Source organism: Mus caroli, unplaced genomic scaffold (assembly GCF_978045245.1).
Source record: "Mus caroli unplaced genomic scaffold, Mus_caroli_1 scaffold_6, whole genome shotgun sequence".
Classification (NCBI taxonomy): domain Eukaryota; kingdom Metazoa; phylum Chordata; class Mammalia; order Rodentia; family Muridae; genus Mus; species Mus caroli.
The window spans coordinates 38,014,273-38,030,669 of NW_028227261.1; the positions used below are offsets into that span (position 1 = coordinate 38,014,273).

The 16,397-nt window shown below is 43.1% G+C and overlaps 1 protein-coding gene across 2 annotated transcripts; it reads left to right on the top strand.

The window, feature by feature from the left end:
- Nucleotides 1-15,418: 15,418 nt before the first annotated feature.
- Nucleotides 15,419-15,924, top strand: LOC110289119 (DAZ-associated protein 2-like). Of its 2 annotated transcripts, none has more exons than XM_021155306.1 (2): nt 15,419-15,567; nt 15,789-15,924. In XM_021155306.1, exons 1-2 carry the CDS (start codon nt 15,419-15,421, stop codon nt 15,922-15,924), a joined length of 285 nt encoding a protein of 94 aa, XP_021010965.1. The 2 variants fall into 2 exon arrangements, with proteins under 2 accessions (XP_021010965.1, XP_021010964.1); XM_021155305.1 differs by having other exon boundaries at nt 15,419-15,553; nt 15,646-15,924.
- The last annotated feature ends 473 nt before the right edge of the window (nt 15,925-16,397 follow it).

The window sequence follows — 16,397 nt, forward strand, 5'->3', positions numbered from 1 at the left end:
GAGGATGATCATAGGACTATCGCCACGGAATACCAATCCCTTAACCCATAAAGGCTGACCATGCCATTTTTGAGAAATCTGGGCCTTCCCGGACGACTGGAGGAAAAACCTCCTTTTTTAAATTAAATATTTTCTTTATTTACATTTCAAATGTTATTCCCTTTCCTGGTTTCCCCTCTGAAAACCCCCTACCCCTTCCCCCATCCCCTGCTCACCAACTAACCCACTCCTGCTCAATTGCCCTGGCATTGCCCTAGACTGGGACATAGAACTTTCACAGGTCCTCTCCTCCCATTGATGACCAACTAGGCCATCCTCTGCAACATATGCAGCTAGAGCCATGAGTCTCAGCATGTGTTTTCTTTGGTTGCTAGTTTAGTCCCAGGGAGCTGTGGGGGTACTGGTTAGTTCATATTGCTGTTCCTCCTATGGGGCTTCAAACCCCTTCAGCTCCTTGGGGACTTTATCTAGCTCCTTCATTGGGGACCCTCTCATTTGTGCAATGGATGGCTGTGAGCCTCCACTTCTGTATTTGTCATGAACTAACAGAGCCTCTTAGGAGAAAGCTATATCAGGCCCCTGTCAGCAAGCTCTTGTGGGCATCCACAATAGTGTCTGGGTTTGGTGGTTGTATATGGGATGGATGCCCAGGTGAGACAGTCTCTGGATGATCTTGAGGAAAAACCTTCTAATATGCTGATGTTTGAGAAATTTAGCAGTTTGGTAGCAGGAAACATGAAACTGTATGGTTGATGTGGGCTCACCTGACTGAGTAACCCATATGGCAAAAGCTAACCCACATGGTGGACCACAGTGCTAGGCTCACCTGGTAGAATTCATAAGTCCTGCAGAGGCAGCGGCAGCAGCAGCAGCAGCAGCAGTACCTCTTGTGGAAGTCTGTGAGTCCCACAGCAGCAGGTGGCAGTGGTCTGCAGCTGTGGTGTCAGAAATCTATATGGAGTGCAGTAGTGGCAGGAAAGCAGATGTCTGAACCCATACACAAAGGGAAGCCACAGTCGCAGGCTGCGGTCACATTAGTCTGGGTGATGGTCGATCGGCCACAGGCCCTACCAGTGCCCAGTCGCCTAGACCATCAAAGCAGCTACTGGCAGGCACAGCTGTGGGCCAAGGTACCGATGTTGTGTTAAAAACATGGCTTGTGTTGGGAGAGACCACACCAAGCCAGTACAGCTCCACATGATACAGATTTATTGTGGGAGAAATGGGCAAAGGGGGCAACAGAGATGAAGGGGGTCAAAAAGAAAGGAGAGAGAGGTAAGGTCAAGAGAGTCTTCCTTTTATTTAGGCTGTGACATAACCTCTCGAAGGAAGAGGTGGGAGGTAAAGCAGGTGGATGCTAGGAATGTATGGTGATTGCCATGGCAACAGTTGTGTTGGTCCCTGTCCCTTATGGGTGACCTCACCATCATCGCTGGATTCATAGGTGATCAGTAACCATAAAGTTGGTTCCTGATACCAACAGACATGTCTAGAGTTCTTTTTACCTGGCCAGGTTTTTAATTAAAGCTTCATTTAAATTTGGCTCAACTTTATGAAACTTGTTTCTCACATATGAATCTTAGGATTAATAGTTCTAAGTACTCAGCATAATCACACTTAATTCTCCCAGCAACCTCAGACTGAAAGAGGTTACTGTTGGTAGAGAGAAGAGAGAGAGCCGAGGCAGGGCCACAGTGAGTTTAAGTGAGAATGTTCTAGAACAAGATATATCTGGAAACCAATTTTTAGTATGTTCTTAAGGGCTATAATTACCTGGGTGAGATCCCTCACTCAGCCGTTAGGGGGATGGCACTGCTAACCACCAGTGATGACTTGTCATGGAGGTCTCTTAAATGCCCATGTGGCCATCCTGGCTCAGGTCCTGGATACACAGTTGAGGAAGGAAGAGAAGTGACACTAAACATGGTGTCATCGGGAGTCAGGGAGTGTCTGGGCAGTGACTGAGAATGTCAGGCCTTGACTCATTCACCTCCTTTGCCCTGATCTGTGCATCTTCCCCAATTAGGTCTAAAATGAAGGTCATCATATCTCCATTTGCCTGATGTTTTCTCCTGCTCTGTCCCCCAAGAGTCTCTTCCAAGGAGTGTGCTTGTTGAGAGCATTCAGGGAATCCCTACAGGGAACAGAAATGGCACTTTCCCAACTCACCTGGGAAGGCTAAGAGAGAAGGCAGGATCATAAAGTCACTGCAGCTTGTACCACAGGGAAAAAGTTGACAAGTCTGAGACTCAGTTTGTTGTGCAGGTTCACCACCCTCAGAAAACAAGCCTAGCCTGCTTGGAGACTCAGCTGGCTGAACTGTCAGAAACCTTGGATATGTTCTGCATTCTTGGCTGCCTACAATATCACATCTCTGGATTCTGTTGGTTAGGGGTTTTCCTGATAGTCACTGCCATGAGAACAAGAAGCAGCCATTCAGTGACACCTTATTGGACCCATGAGGGGTAAGATGGTCACTAATCTTGGGCTTCCTGGAGAATGCAGGCATCACATAGGGCTCGAACTCAGAAGTAGCAGAACCATTCCTTTCAACTGTGTAGATGACACCATAGACCTGAGGCCCAGTCCTCATTTCCTTCTCTTCTTCCTTCACCCTGGTTTACCTTACCCTCATACCCTTTATTCCTTCCTCTTCATCCTCCTTACTCCTTTATACATTTAATGTTACCTGACAGTTTCTTTCCTGTCATGCCCTAGGTCAGTACTAGACACAACGATACAATATTTTTCTGAACTCAAGGATCTTAAGTGAGACTGAAAGCAGTACCCAAGACTACAGTGATTGACAGTTAGAAATAAGGGAGACCCCTTCCGGTCCCCTCCAGCACCAGGGTAGCTTGGGCTCAGAGTCTGCGGACACCCACAAGGTACCCACATGAACCTCCACGGGATCTTAAGACCTCTGTGAGTGGATCACAACTTCTGCCAGGAGGCAGGTTCAAACACCAGATATCTGGACACCTTCCCTGCAAGAGGAGAGCTTGCCTGCAGAGAGTACCCTGAACACTGAAACTCAGGAGAGATCTAGTCTCCCAGGTCTGCTGATAGAGGCTAACATAATCACCTGAGGAACAAGCTCTAACCAGAGACAACTACAACAACTAACTCCAGAGATTACCAGATAGTGAAAGGCAAACATAAGAATCTTACTAACAGAAACCAAGACCACTCACCATCATCAGAACGAAGCACTCCCACCCCAGCCAGTCCTGGGCACCTTAACACAACCGAAAAGATAGTCCCAGATTTAAAAGCATATCTCATGATGATGGTAGAGGACATCAAGAAGAACTTTAATAACTCACTTAAAGAAATACAGGAGAACATTGCTAAACAAGTAGAAGACCTTAAAGAGGAAGCACAAAAACCCCTTAAAGAATTGCAGGAAAACACAACCAAACAGGTGATGGAATTGAATAAAACTATCCAAGACCTAAAAAGGGAGGTAGACACAATAAAGAAAACCCAAAGTGAGGCAATGCTGGATATAGAAAACCTAGGAAAGATGTGGAACCATAGATGCAAGCATCAGCAACAGAATACTAGAGATGGAAGAGAGAATCTCAGATGCAGAAGATTCCATAGAGAACATGGTCACAACAATCAAAGAAAATACAAAATGCAAAAAGATCCTAACTGGAAACATCCAGGAAATCCAGAACACAATGAGAAGACCAAACCTACGGATAATAGGAGTAGATGAGAATGAAGTTTTTCAACTTAAAGGGCCAGCAAATATCTTCAACAAAATTATAGTAGAAAAATTTCCAAACTTAAAGAAAGAGATGCCCATGAACATACAAGAAGCCTACAGAACTCCAAATAAACTGGACCAGAAAAGAAATTCCTCCTGACACATAATAATCCGAACAACAAATGCACTAAATAAAGATAGAATATTAAAAGCAGTAAGGGAAAAAGATCAAGTAACATATAAAGGCAGGCCTATCAGAACTACATCAGACTTTTCACCAGAGACTATGAAAGCCAGAAGATCCTGGACAGATATTATACAGACACTAAGAGAACACAAATGCCAGCCCAGGCTACTTAACCCGGCCAAACTCTCAATTACCATAGATGGAGAAACCAAAGTATTCCACAACAAAACCAAATTCACACATTATCTTTCCACGAATCCAGCCCTTCAAAGGATAATAACAGAAAAAACCAATACAAGGACAGAAATCACACCCTAGAAAAAGCAAGAAAGTAATCCCTCAACAAACCAAAAAGAAGACAGCCACAAGAACAGAATGCCAACTCTAACAACAAAAATAAAAGGAAGCAACAATTACTTTTCCTTAATATCTCGTAATATCAATGGACTCAATTCCCCAATAAAAAGACATAGACTAACAGACTGGCTACACAAACAGGACCCAACATTCTGCTGCTTACAGGAAACCCATCTCAGGGAAAAAGACAGACACTACTTCAGAGTGAAAGGCTGGAAAACAATTTTCTAAGCAAATGGTCTGAAGAAACAAGCTGGAGTAGCCGTTCTAATATCTAATAAAATCGACTTCCAACCCAAAGTTATCAAAAAAGACAAGGAGGGACACTTCATACTCATCAAAGGTAAAATCCTCCAAGAGGAACTCTCAATTCTGAATATCTATGCTCCAAATGCAAGGGCAGCCACATTCATTACAGACATTTTAGTAAAGCTCAAAGCACACATTGCACCTCACACAATAATAGTGGGAGACTTCAACAGACCACTTTCATCAATGGACAGATTGTGGAAACAGAAACTAAACAGGGACACAATGAAACTAACAGAAGTTATGAAACAAATGGATCTAACAGATATCTGCAGAACATTTTATCCTAAAACAAAAGGATATACCTTCCTCTCAGCACCTCATGGTACCTTCTCCAAAATTGACCATATAATTGGACACAAAACAGGCCTCAACAGATACAAAAATATTGAAATTGTCCCATGCATCCTATCAGACCACCAGGAACTAAGGCTGATCTTCAATAACAACATAAATAATGGAAAGCCAATATTCACGGGAAAATGAACAACACTCTTCTCAATGATATGTTGGTCAAGGAAGGAATAAAGCAAGAAATTAAAGACTTTTTAGAGTTTAATGAAAATGAAGCCACAACATACCCAAACTTATGGGACACAATGAAGCATTTCTAAGAGGAAAACTCAGAGCTCTGAGTGCCTCCAAAAAAAGCAAACAAACAAAAAAAAAAAAAAAAAAAAAAAAAAACAACTAGAGAGATCACACAGAACCAGCTTGACAACACACCTAAAAGCTCTAGAAAAAAAGGAAGCAAATTCACCCAAGAGGAGTAGACGGCAGGAAATAATCAAACTCAGGCGTGAAATCAACCATGTGGAAACAAGAAGAACTATTCAAAGAATCAACTAAATGAGGAGCTGGTTCTTTGAGAAAATCAACAAGATAGATAAATCTTTAGCTAGACTCACTAGAGGGCACAGGGACAGCATCCTAATTAACAAAATCAGAAATAAAAGGGGAGACATAAAAACAGATCCTGAAGAAATCCAAAACACCATCAGATCCTTCTACAAAAGGCTATACTCAACAAAACTGGAAAACCTGGAAAAAATGGACAAATTTCTAGACAGATACCAGGTACCAAAGTTAAACCAGGATCAAGTTAAGAATCTAAACAGTCCCATATCCCCTAAAGAAATAGCATCAGTCATAATAGTCTCCCAACCAAAAAAGCCCAGGACCAGATAGGTTTAGTGCAGAGTTCTATCAGACCTTCAAAGAAGATATAATTCCAGTTCTGCACAAACTATTCCACAAAATAGAAGTAGAAGGACCTCTACCCAACTCATTCTATGAAGCCACAATTACTCTGATACCTAAACCACAGAAAGATCCAACAAAGATAGAGATCTTCAGACCAAGTTCCCTTATGAATATCGATGCAAAAATACTCAATAAAATTCCCGCTAACCGAATCCAAGAACACATCAAAACAATCATCCATCCTGACCAAGTAGGATTTATTCCAGGGATGCAGGGATGGTTTAATATACGTAAATCCATCAAAATAATCCATTATATAAACAAACTCAATGACCAAAACCACATGATCATCTCGTTAGATGCGGAAAAAGCATTCGACAAGATCCAACACCCATTCATGATAAAAGTCTTGGGAAGATCAGGAATTCAAGGCCCATACCTAATCATGATAAAAGCAATCTACAGCAAACCAGTAGCCAACATCAATGTAAATGGTGAGAAGCTGGAAGTAATCCCACTACAATCAGGGACTAGACAAGGTTGCCCACTTTCTCCCTACCTATTCAACATTGTACTTGAAGTCCTAGCTAGAGCAATTCAACAACAAAAGGAGATCAAAGGGATACAAATTGGAAAGGAAGGAGTCAAAATATCACATTTTGCAGATGATATGATAGTATATATTAGTGACCCCAAAATTCCACCAGAGAACTGCTAAACCTGATAAACAGCTTCAATGAAGTAGCTGGATATAAAATTATCTCAAACAAGTCAATGGCCTTTCTGTACACAAAGGATAAACAGGCTGAGAAAGAAATTAGGGAAACAACACCCTTCTCAATAGTCACAAATAATATGAAATACTCTGGCGTGATTCTAACTAAGGAAGTTAAAGATCTATATGATAAGAACTTCAAGTATCTGAAGAAAGAAATTAAAGAAGATCTCAGAAGATGGAATGATCTCCCATGCTCATGGATTGGCAGGATCAACACTGTAAAAATGGCTATCTTGCCTGTCTTAGGCAGGGTTTCTATTCCTGCACAAACATCATGACCAAGAAGCAAGTTGTGGAGGAAAGGGTTTATTCGGCTTACACTTCCATACTGCTGTTCATCACGAAAGCAAGTCAGGACTGGAACTCAAGCAGGTCAGAAAGCAGGAGCTGATGCAGAGGCCATGGAGGGATGTTCTTTACTGGCTTGCCTCCCCTGACTTGCTCAGCCTGCTCTCTTATAGAACCCAAGACTACCAGCCCAGAGATGGTCCCACCCACAAGGGGCCTTTCCCCCTCGATCACTAATTGAGAAAATGCCTTACAGTTGTATCTCATGGAGGCATCTCCTCAACTGAAGCTCCTTTCTCTGTGGTAACTCCAGCTGTGTCAAGTTGACACAAAACTTGCCAGTATATTGCCAAAAGCAATCTACAGATTCAATGCAATCCCCATCAAAATTCCAACTCAATTCTTCAATGAATTAGAAAGAGCAATCTGCAATTTCATCTGGAATAACAAAAAACCTAGGATAGCAAAATCTCTTCTCAAGGATAAAAGAACCTCTGGTAGAATCACCATGCCTGACCTAAAGCTTTACTACAGAGCAATTGTGATAAAAACTGCATGGTACTGGTATAGCAACAGACAAATAGACCAATGGAACAGAATTGAAGACCCAGAAATGAACCCACACACCTATGGTCACTTGATCTTCGACAAGGGAGCTAAAACCATCCAGTGGAAAAAAGACAGCATTTTCAACAAATGGTGCTGGCACAACTGGTTGTTATCATGTAGAAGAATGCAAATTGATCCATTCTTATCTCCTTGTACTAAGGTCAAATCTAAGTGGATCAAGGAGCTCCACATAAAACCAGAGACACTGAAACTTATAGAGGAGAAAGTGGGGAAAAGCCTCGAAGATATGGGCACAGGGGAAAAATTCCTGAATAGAACAGCAATGGCTTGTGCTGTAAGATCGAGGATTGACAAATGGGACCTCATGAAACTGCAAAGCTTCTGCAAGGCAAAAGACACCGTCAATAAGACAAAAAGGCCACCAACAGATTGGGAAAGGATCTTTACCTATCCTAAATCATATAGGGGACTAATATCCAATATATATAAAGAACTTAAGAAGGTGGACTCCAGAAAATCAAATAACCCCATTAAATAACCCCATTAAAACCCCATTAGCTCAGAGCTAAACAGTGAATTCTCACCTGAGGAATACTGAATGGCTGAGAAACACCTGAGAAAATGTTCAGCATCTTTAATCATCAGGGAAATGCAAATCAAAACAACCCTGAGATTCCATCTCACACCAGTCAGAATGGCTAAGACCAAAAATTCAGGTGACAGCAGATGCTGGCAAGGATGTGGAGAAAGAGGAACACTCCTCCATTGTTGGTGGGATTGCAAGCTTGTTCAACCACTCTGGAAATCAGCCTGGCGGTTCCTCAGAAAATTGGACATAGTACTACCGGAGGATCCCTCAATACCTCTCCTGGGCATATATCCAGAAGATGTTCCAACTAGTAAGAAAGACATATGCTCCACTATGTTCATAGCAGCCTTATTTATAATAGCCAGAAGCTGGAAAGAACCCAGATGCCCCTCAACAGAGAAATGGATACAAAAACGTGGTAAATTTACACAATGGAGTACTACTCAGCTATTAAAAAGAATGAATTTATGAAATTCCTAGGCAAATGTTTGGACCTGGAGGGCATTATCCTGAGTGAGGTAACCCAATCACAAAAGAACTCAAATGATATTTACCCACTGATAAGTAGATATTAGCCCAGAAACTTAGTATACCCAAGATATAAGTTACAATCTGCAAAACACATGAAACTCAAGAAGAAGAAAGTCCAAAGTGTGGACACTTTGCCCCTTCTTAGAATTGGGAACAAAACACCCATGGAAGGAGTTACAGAGACAAAGTTTGGAACTGAGACAAAAGGATGGACCATCTAGAGACTGCCATATCCAGGGATCCATCTCATAATCAGCCTCCAAACACTGACACCATTGCATACACTAGCAAGATTTTGCTGAAAGGACCCTGTTATAGCTGTCTCTTATGAGACTATGCCAGAGCCTAGAAAAAATGGATGCTCCCAGTCAGCTATTGGATGGATCACAGTGCCCCCAATGAAGGAGCTAGAAAAAGTACCCAAGGAGCTAAAGGGATCTGCAACCCTATAGGTGGAACAACATTATGAACTAACCAGTACCCCGGAGCTCTTGACTCTATCTGCATATGTATCAAAAGATGGCCTAGTCGGCCATCACTGGAAAGAGAGGCCCATTGTACTTGCAAACTTTATATACCCCAGTACAGGGGAACACCAGGGCCAAAAAGTGGGTGGGTAGGGGAGTGGGGAGGAGGGTATGGGGGAATTTTGGGATAGCATTGGAAATGTAAATGAGGAAAATACCTAATAAAAAATTTTTAAAAAAAAGAAAGAAGGGAGAGAGCTGGGTGTGCACTTATGGCAGTTTGGTTTTGACTGAGATGGACCTCAGGTTGCCTGGCCAGGCTGTCTTGCTCTGTAGGTGATGCTACACTTCAGATTCTCATTTTTAGCACTCCAGGGGTAGAGTTGTGTGTTTTTGTCTTTCTGGGACTGAGTATTGCCAGGTAGCCCACTTTTTTGCCCAGAACTCATCGTCTGGCTGTCATTATTCTCATATTGCTGGGACTGATGATCTGTATCACCAGGCTTAGTTGGATATTATAAAGGAAGACACAGACTGCTGGACAGGCAAATCAATAAAGACTGTAGTTGTCTAGATCATTTTCCTCAATCTCTATCTCTCTCCATCTCTGTCTCTGTTTTTATATTTTTGTTATTCAGTCAGTCTGTCTGTTTGTCTGTTTCTCTCCTTTTGTTCCTCTTCCTGTTTCAGAGTCTCTTGTCTTTCTGAATCTCTGTCTTTCTCTCTTTGTTCTGTGTCTGTCTCTGACTCCCTCTTTTACATACAGAGAGAGTGAGGTGGGAAGGGAGAGAGAGGGGGAGGGAGAGATAAAGAGGGGGGACTTTTATTACAATGTATTTAACTCCAGAATACTTACAATTTACCAAATCCCTTCCCATTGTTTCCTTCTATCTTTCAATGCATCCCCCAGAGCCTCCCACACTCAGACATCTCCCCAGGTGGATCCATCCACCTCTGTCCTAGGAGCTCTGGTCTGTGCTCAACTAGATGGACACTATGGAGACTTTGCCTTCACCTCTCACTTGAGAGCCCATTTGCCAGAGTAGAGAAGGTAATGACTAAGAGAGTCAGGCTCTGAGGCTGGACCATCCAAACTCCAACTTCTTCCATGGCAAGCTTATAACTTGGAACAACTCTCTCTGGCTCTTAGGTTTCTACATATAGCACATGGGTAAACTACTTCCTTCCCTGAATTGATGTTCTGATAGCCTAAAGCTGGTAGAACAATGGCTGGAATATAAAAAATTATAAATAAATATTATATTTATTATAAATATTATAAATATTAGTTGTTTTATTATTACAAATGTAGGGAACCACACATGCTGCTGTACTCTACCATAGATAGATTGTTCTTACTTGTCTGGGAATTCGGTTACTAGGAGAGGAAGGAAGACCCCTCTAGGATTCTTCAGATTTTATCTGGCTAATGAACGAGAACTACAGGATTTATCCTACCTGAGTTGGGTCTGGGAGATGGCAGCACAGCAGGCAAGGCTTCCTGGCCAAGCTGAGTCCTGCTGTGTGGGCATCACTGGGTAGGTGTTGGTCCCCACTCTATAGTGAGGTGCTAGGTGTGTGCCTTGCAGTTTGAGAGAAGCAGAGGTGTCCATGGTATCAGGAGCTTTTGCATAGAGACTTGAGAGTGGAGAGAGAGGAATGGAGAAGACAGCTGTGTTTTGAGGCTGAAGTCTTCAGTGAGCAGAGCATTGGGGTTTCTATTGTCATTCTGGTAGGTGAGTGGTGTAGGGAGCCTCAGGGATGACAGGAGCCTGTGTGGCTGTTTACACTGAGGTTTCACAGCTTCTCAGTGCTCATTGAGACAGCCACATTGTAGAAATATCCTTTACATTAATGAATTTATTATTTATTTATTCCTTTTTCTATTGGGAAGTCTGTTTTCTTGTAAGGCTCCTCTACAAATAATTCCTTGTAAAAATCTTTGGAGTAAGTCTTTTTTGATACTGTCTAATTTATTGCTTTTTTTGTCTAGGGAAACTTTTATTTTGCCCTCTTAAAGGAGTCTTTATTTACCCACTAAAGATAAAAATACTCCATTGGTTTTGATTCTAAAATTTGGTTCTTTTATAACCGTAGTTTAAACCAGTGTTAGACCTGGAATTGACTCGTGTGTGTGTGCAGAGGGAGGAGGGTGTGATACAGAAAGGAGAGTTTTCATCAATGAATACACACACGATCCACCAGCATCTATTGGAGATACTATGGTAGCTCCTGGCCCTGTAGAATGCCTTCCATCAAAAACCATTTGACTGTGTGGGGGTCTGTGTCTGATTTTTTTCTGTTCTGTTCTGTTCTGGTTCTTTTGTTGTTGTTGTTGTTGTTGTTATTGACTTTTTGTTTTGAAAATGGTGTGGTGTGGTGTGTGTGTGTGTGTGTGTGTGTGTGTGTGTGTGTGTGTGTGCTTTCATGCTGGCACCTTCTCCCAGCACAGGAGGGAATCAATCTTCTCCTTCTACCTTGTGACTTCACAGATTGCTCTGGGGCCATTGGGCTTGGCCTCAGGCCAACTTTCCTGATGAGCCATGTTCTCGTCCCTCACTGATTTATTTTTAGTGTTAGAAATTAGCTATTTATAGTGCCTCATATAACTCAGGTTAGCTTCAAACCCATTATGTGGCCTAAGCTACACGAGAACTCCTGATTGTCCTTCCTCTACCTCTTCATGTGCTGGAATGGCTGATGTGTCAGCACCATATAGAGCCTGTGTAATCTGAACAGAGATTCAGACTCTAATGAAGAGGCTGTTGCATAAAGAATGTGCAGCCTATTAGTGGAACCACCTGACAGAGTTTACATGAAGAGGACACCATGAAGGGAAGACATTGCCTGGAGTGTGGTAAGGGCTGGACTGTAGACACAGCTGATGCGGAGCTGTAGGCAGTGCAGGCTGGAAGTGCCAGGAGTACAGTTGCCGTGGGGAAGGGGGGCAGTGTGGCACTCGTCATTCTGGGTGTTGGTCCAGTGAGACCATGGAAGTGAACACTGCCAGTACTGACAGGTCCACTACCTTTCAAGACTAAGGAGGGAGGACTCAAGACCAGGGTAAAAGAAATGATAGCAGCTTCACGTGGTGCAGCTCAGGGCCTCTCATTGACCTCTGTTGATGAAGGCTCAGGTTGTACTAGCTGGTCAGGAATAAAGGATTCCTTGGTGGAGAAGAGGAAAGTTATACACAGGACACAGGCTCTACAAGGTTGAAGACCACTTCAGGTCTAGGAATTATTGAGAGACCTGCCTCTGAATGGGTGAGAGTGAACTAGTCAATGTACACAATGGAGTGAAATGAGTGTGTGAGACAGCACAGGACATATGATGGGTATTGTGTTGTTTCCAGAGTTACGTGAGATACTTTAAATAGTCATAATACTGCCAAGACATGAGTATCATCAGCCTCATTTTACAGATGAAAAGACTGAGGGGGTTGTTAAGCAACTTGGGAAGAGTGTACAGAAACTGAGCAGTTTGCTCAGAGTAAACACCCCAGCACTCCAGCATCTGTAACTTCTGTCTTTCTGGGCTACCATGTATCAGGTGTTACATATATGGCTGGAAGCGTCTCACAGACCTTGTGTTTTGGATGATTCCAGGGCAGAACCAAAGTTGGGTTTCTGAGTTCATCCTGCTTGGTTTCTCCTGTGACCCCACAACCAAGAACATGCATTAAGTCTAAAGTCTGAAGTCTGTTGTTTTGTTTTGTTTTGTTTTTTTCAATTTTATTTTATAGGTGATTACAGTTAAGAGATTGAAAGAGGGGGCAGGGTTTCCAGCAGCAGTACACTCGGACTGATGCAGAGTGGATGAGTATCATGTGACATGGAAATTACTCTGGACAGGAAGAGGACGAAAAAAAAAAAAAAACCCAACCACGACTGTGATGGTTTGTATATCCCTGGACCAGGGAGTGGCACCATCTGAAGGTGTGGCCTTGTTGGAATAGGTGTGACCTGGTTGGAATGGGTGTGTCACTGTGGGTGTGGGTATAAAATCCTCACCCTAGTTGCCTGGAAGTCAGTCTTCCACTAGCAGCTTTTGGATGAAGACATAGAACTCTCAGCTCTTGCTCCTTCGCCTGCTTGCCGTGTGAGACTGAGTAACTGCTAGATCCTTGGACTTCCATTCACAGCTGCGACTGAACCATTGTTGGGAATTGGGCTGCCGACTGTAAGTTATCAATAAATTCTTTTACTATATAGAGACTATCCATAAGTTCTGTGACTCTAGAGAACCCTGACTAATACAGAAGTTGGTACCAGAAGTGGGGTATCGCTGTGATAGGCCTGACCATGCTTTTATTTGAAAGAATGTGGATTTTGGGACTTTGGATTTGGAAAGCAGTGGAATGCTTTAAATGGGGCTTAATGGGTCATCCTAGTAGGAATATGGAAGACTTTGTTGCTGGGAGTAATTTGAACTGTGTTGACCTGGCCCAAGAGATTTCAAAGGAGAAGAATTTCAGAATGTGGCATAAAGACTGGTTTTGTGGTATTTTGGTGAAGAATGTGGTTACTTTTTGCCCTTGTCTGAAAAGTTTGCCTGAGGCTAAGGTAAAGAGACTTGGATTAATTGCATTGACAAAAGAAGTTTCAAAAAAGCCCAGCAGAGACTTTGTTCTCTGGTTAAGTCTTATGAAGGAAAGTTTGAACAAGCATAGCAAGCTTAGAAAGGAAAACTATAAAATATATGGTTTGAGTATTAAAGGAGTACCAGGAAGTGAAATGGAGCAAAATCTTGTGTTCTAGGAGATAAAGATTAAGGGAGTGGGACCTTGTGGCAAGATCCTACCCAGCTAAATTAGATCCAGGCATGGTGGTACACACCTTTAATTCCATGAGACAAGCATGCTGATCTCTACATTCAAGGTCAATCTACAGAGCAAGAACCAGGATAGCCAAGCTTAGGCAGTGAAGGATTTAGAAAACATAAAGCTAGTGATAATGTAATAATACAAGGGGATCATGTTCTAGTTCCTGTAAGCAGCAGAACTCGGCAGCTTCAGCCATGTGCCTCTGACTCTAGAGTTAAGAATGGAAGGAACTACTGGGAAAATTGATGCTGGTTAGCTGGAGCTAAGGAATTAGCGGTGATTAAGAAGAGACCAGCATCGTTGAGGTGAAATCTTCTGGAAATTGTTTTCTGGGAGCACAAAGAAGCTGTGTTCCAGAGATACCCAAGGTTGTACCTCATGCTGTGGCTGGACTTGGTAATGTGTAAGAGTCACTCAGGTGGTACTGCTTGTGAAGGAATGAAGGGATCATGGAGAGAAGCTGAGGCTTAGCACTGTGAGAGGCCAGGGAAGCCCATTGGAGAAGGTGAAGCCTTAGCTGTAGTTGATGGCCCAGGATTGAAGGGGTCATGCAAAGGATTTGAGGCTTGGCACCCTGAAGAGAGCCTATGAGAGGCTATTGGTGAAGCCTAGCTGGAGTGGAACACCCCAGTGTATTGGAGATGTCAGTACCATGGGATGATCACCAAGAACAGCAGCCGTAATGGAGTGGATCAACCTGAGCATAGAGTGCTACAGAGGACAGAGATGGAGAAGTGATGCCAGTCCTTAGGAGGAGTCCAAAAGATCAAGTGGAATCCCAGACACTGAAAGAAGAAGCTGAAACATTGAAATTGCCTTGGAGACTCAAAGATGTTAAAGATGCCAGAGCCATGGGATACATGCTGAGGAAAGCTGCTAACAGGGAGTGGAACCAGCCCAGGAGGAAGCAGTTTGTTGCAGTCAAAAAAGATGAAAAAGGAGTGGAGATCTGAAGACCACTTTGACATCAGCCATGGAGATGCAGAGTTTGGAGTTTGCCCAACTGGTTTCCTGCCTTGCTTTGGGGATTACAGTTAATTAAGTTGAATGAATCTCAGAAGAGACCTTGAACTTTGGACTTTTAACATTGTTGCAATTGCTATAGACTATGAGGACTTTGAAAGTTGCACTAAATGCATTTTGCATTATGCTATGTTTAAGTATGGCCCCCACAGACTCATGTTTTTGAACAAGTCTATGGGGACCAGGGAGTGGAATGTGATGGTTTGTATATCCCTGGACCAGGGAGTGGCACCATCTGAAGGTGTGGCCTTGTTGGAATAGGTGTGACCTGGTTGGAATGGGTGTGTCACTGTGGGTGTGGGTATAAAATCCTCACCCTAGTTGCCTGGAAGTCAGTCTTCCACTAGCAGCTTTTGGATGAAGACATAGAACTCTCAGCTCCTCCTGCGCCATGCCTGCCTGGATACTGCCATGCTCCCACCTTGATGATAATGTACTGAACCTCTGAACCTGTAAGCCAGCCCCAATTAAATGTTGTTTTTTTTTATAAGACTTGCCTTGGTCATAGTGTCTGTTCACAGCAGTAAAACCCTAACTAATACAACGACTCTGTGTGGAAGTGGACTCAGAGCCACCATGAACAGCAACAGTCAATATCCAACACAGCCTACCTACCCTGTGCAATCTCCTGGGAATCCAGTATCTCCTAAGTTCTTACATCTTCCTCAGGCTCCACCCTATACTGACGCTCTGCCTGCATACCAGAGTTCTGTTGTCCAAGCTTTGTTTCTTCAGTGGCTGCTATAGACCCCACCAGGTCAGCTGCATTTCCTGGCACCTCATTGTATCTGCTGATGTCCCAGTTTGTGGCTGTTGAGCCTTTAGGCTCCACAATTCACATGGCTTATTATCCAGTTGGTCCCGTCTATCCACCTCGCTCAGCAGTGCTGGTGGCAGGAGGGTATGATGCAGGTGCCAGATTTGGAGCTGGCGCCCCCGATGGCAGCATTCCTCCTCCACCTCCTGGATGCCCTCTGAACACTGCCCAGCTTGCAATTATGCAGAGAGCCAAAGTCCTTGTAACTCAGCGCAAGGGAAACTTCTTCACGGATGTCTCAGATGGTGGTTACTTCATTTGGTGAGGAACCGTGGCCACTTCTGTGCTGGGGAAGACACCACAAACCGTCAGCATTTCTCACAATGTAACTGCTTTAGTCATATTAACCGGAAGTTGCCGTTTAGACAACATGTTTTTGGGGTGTCTTTCTGGTGTCCAAATTTTGAGGCACTTTTCAAATTTAATAAGGAACCATGTAAGGATAGCAGTCCCTCCCTAAAGCTTTCTGAGGTACCCATTCTTCAAGTGAATGTGAGGGAAGCAGCCCTAAGGCTCTTCCATAATTCCTCTGGAGTGATAGTGTGCCATGCTGGTCTTCGCTTCCAGTAATAAAACATCAAATTAGGTTTGGAGGGAACTTTGATCTTCCTAAGAACTAAAGTTGCCAAATTATTCTGATTAGTCCTTAACCTCCTTAAGTCTCTGATTTATCTTACATGTTAAATGAAACACACTAGCTGTCTGCATTTTCCTTCCCATCCTCTTCCCCTCCTGTCT

What these genes read in the sequence shown, in the direction of transcription:
- LOC110289119 (XM_021155305.1), top strand. Translation starts at nt 15,419, where the DNA reads ATGAACAGCAACAGTCAATATCCAACACAGCCTACCTACCCTGTGCAA. An exon ending in TGCCTGCATACCAGAGTTCT is followed by an intron (nt 15,554 to 15,645) that starts GTTGTCCAAGCT and finishes CTGATGTCCCAG; the next exon opens with TTTGTGGCTGTTGAGCCTTT.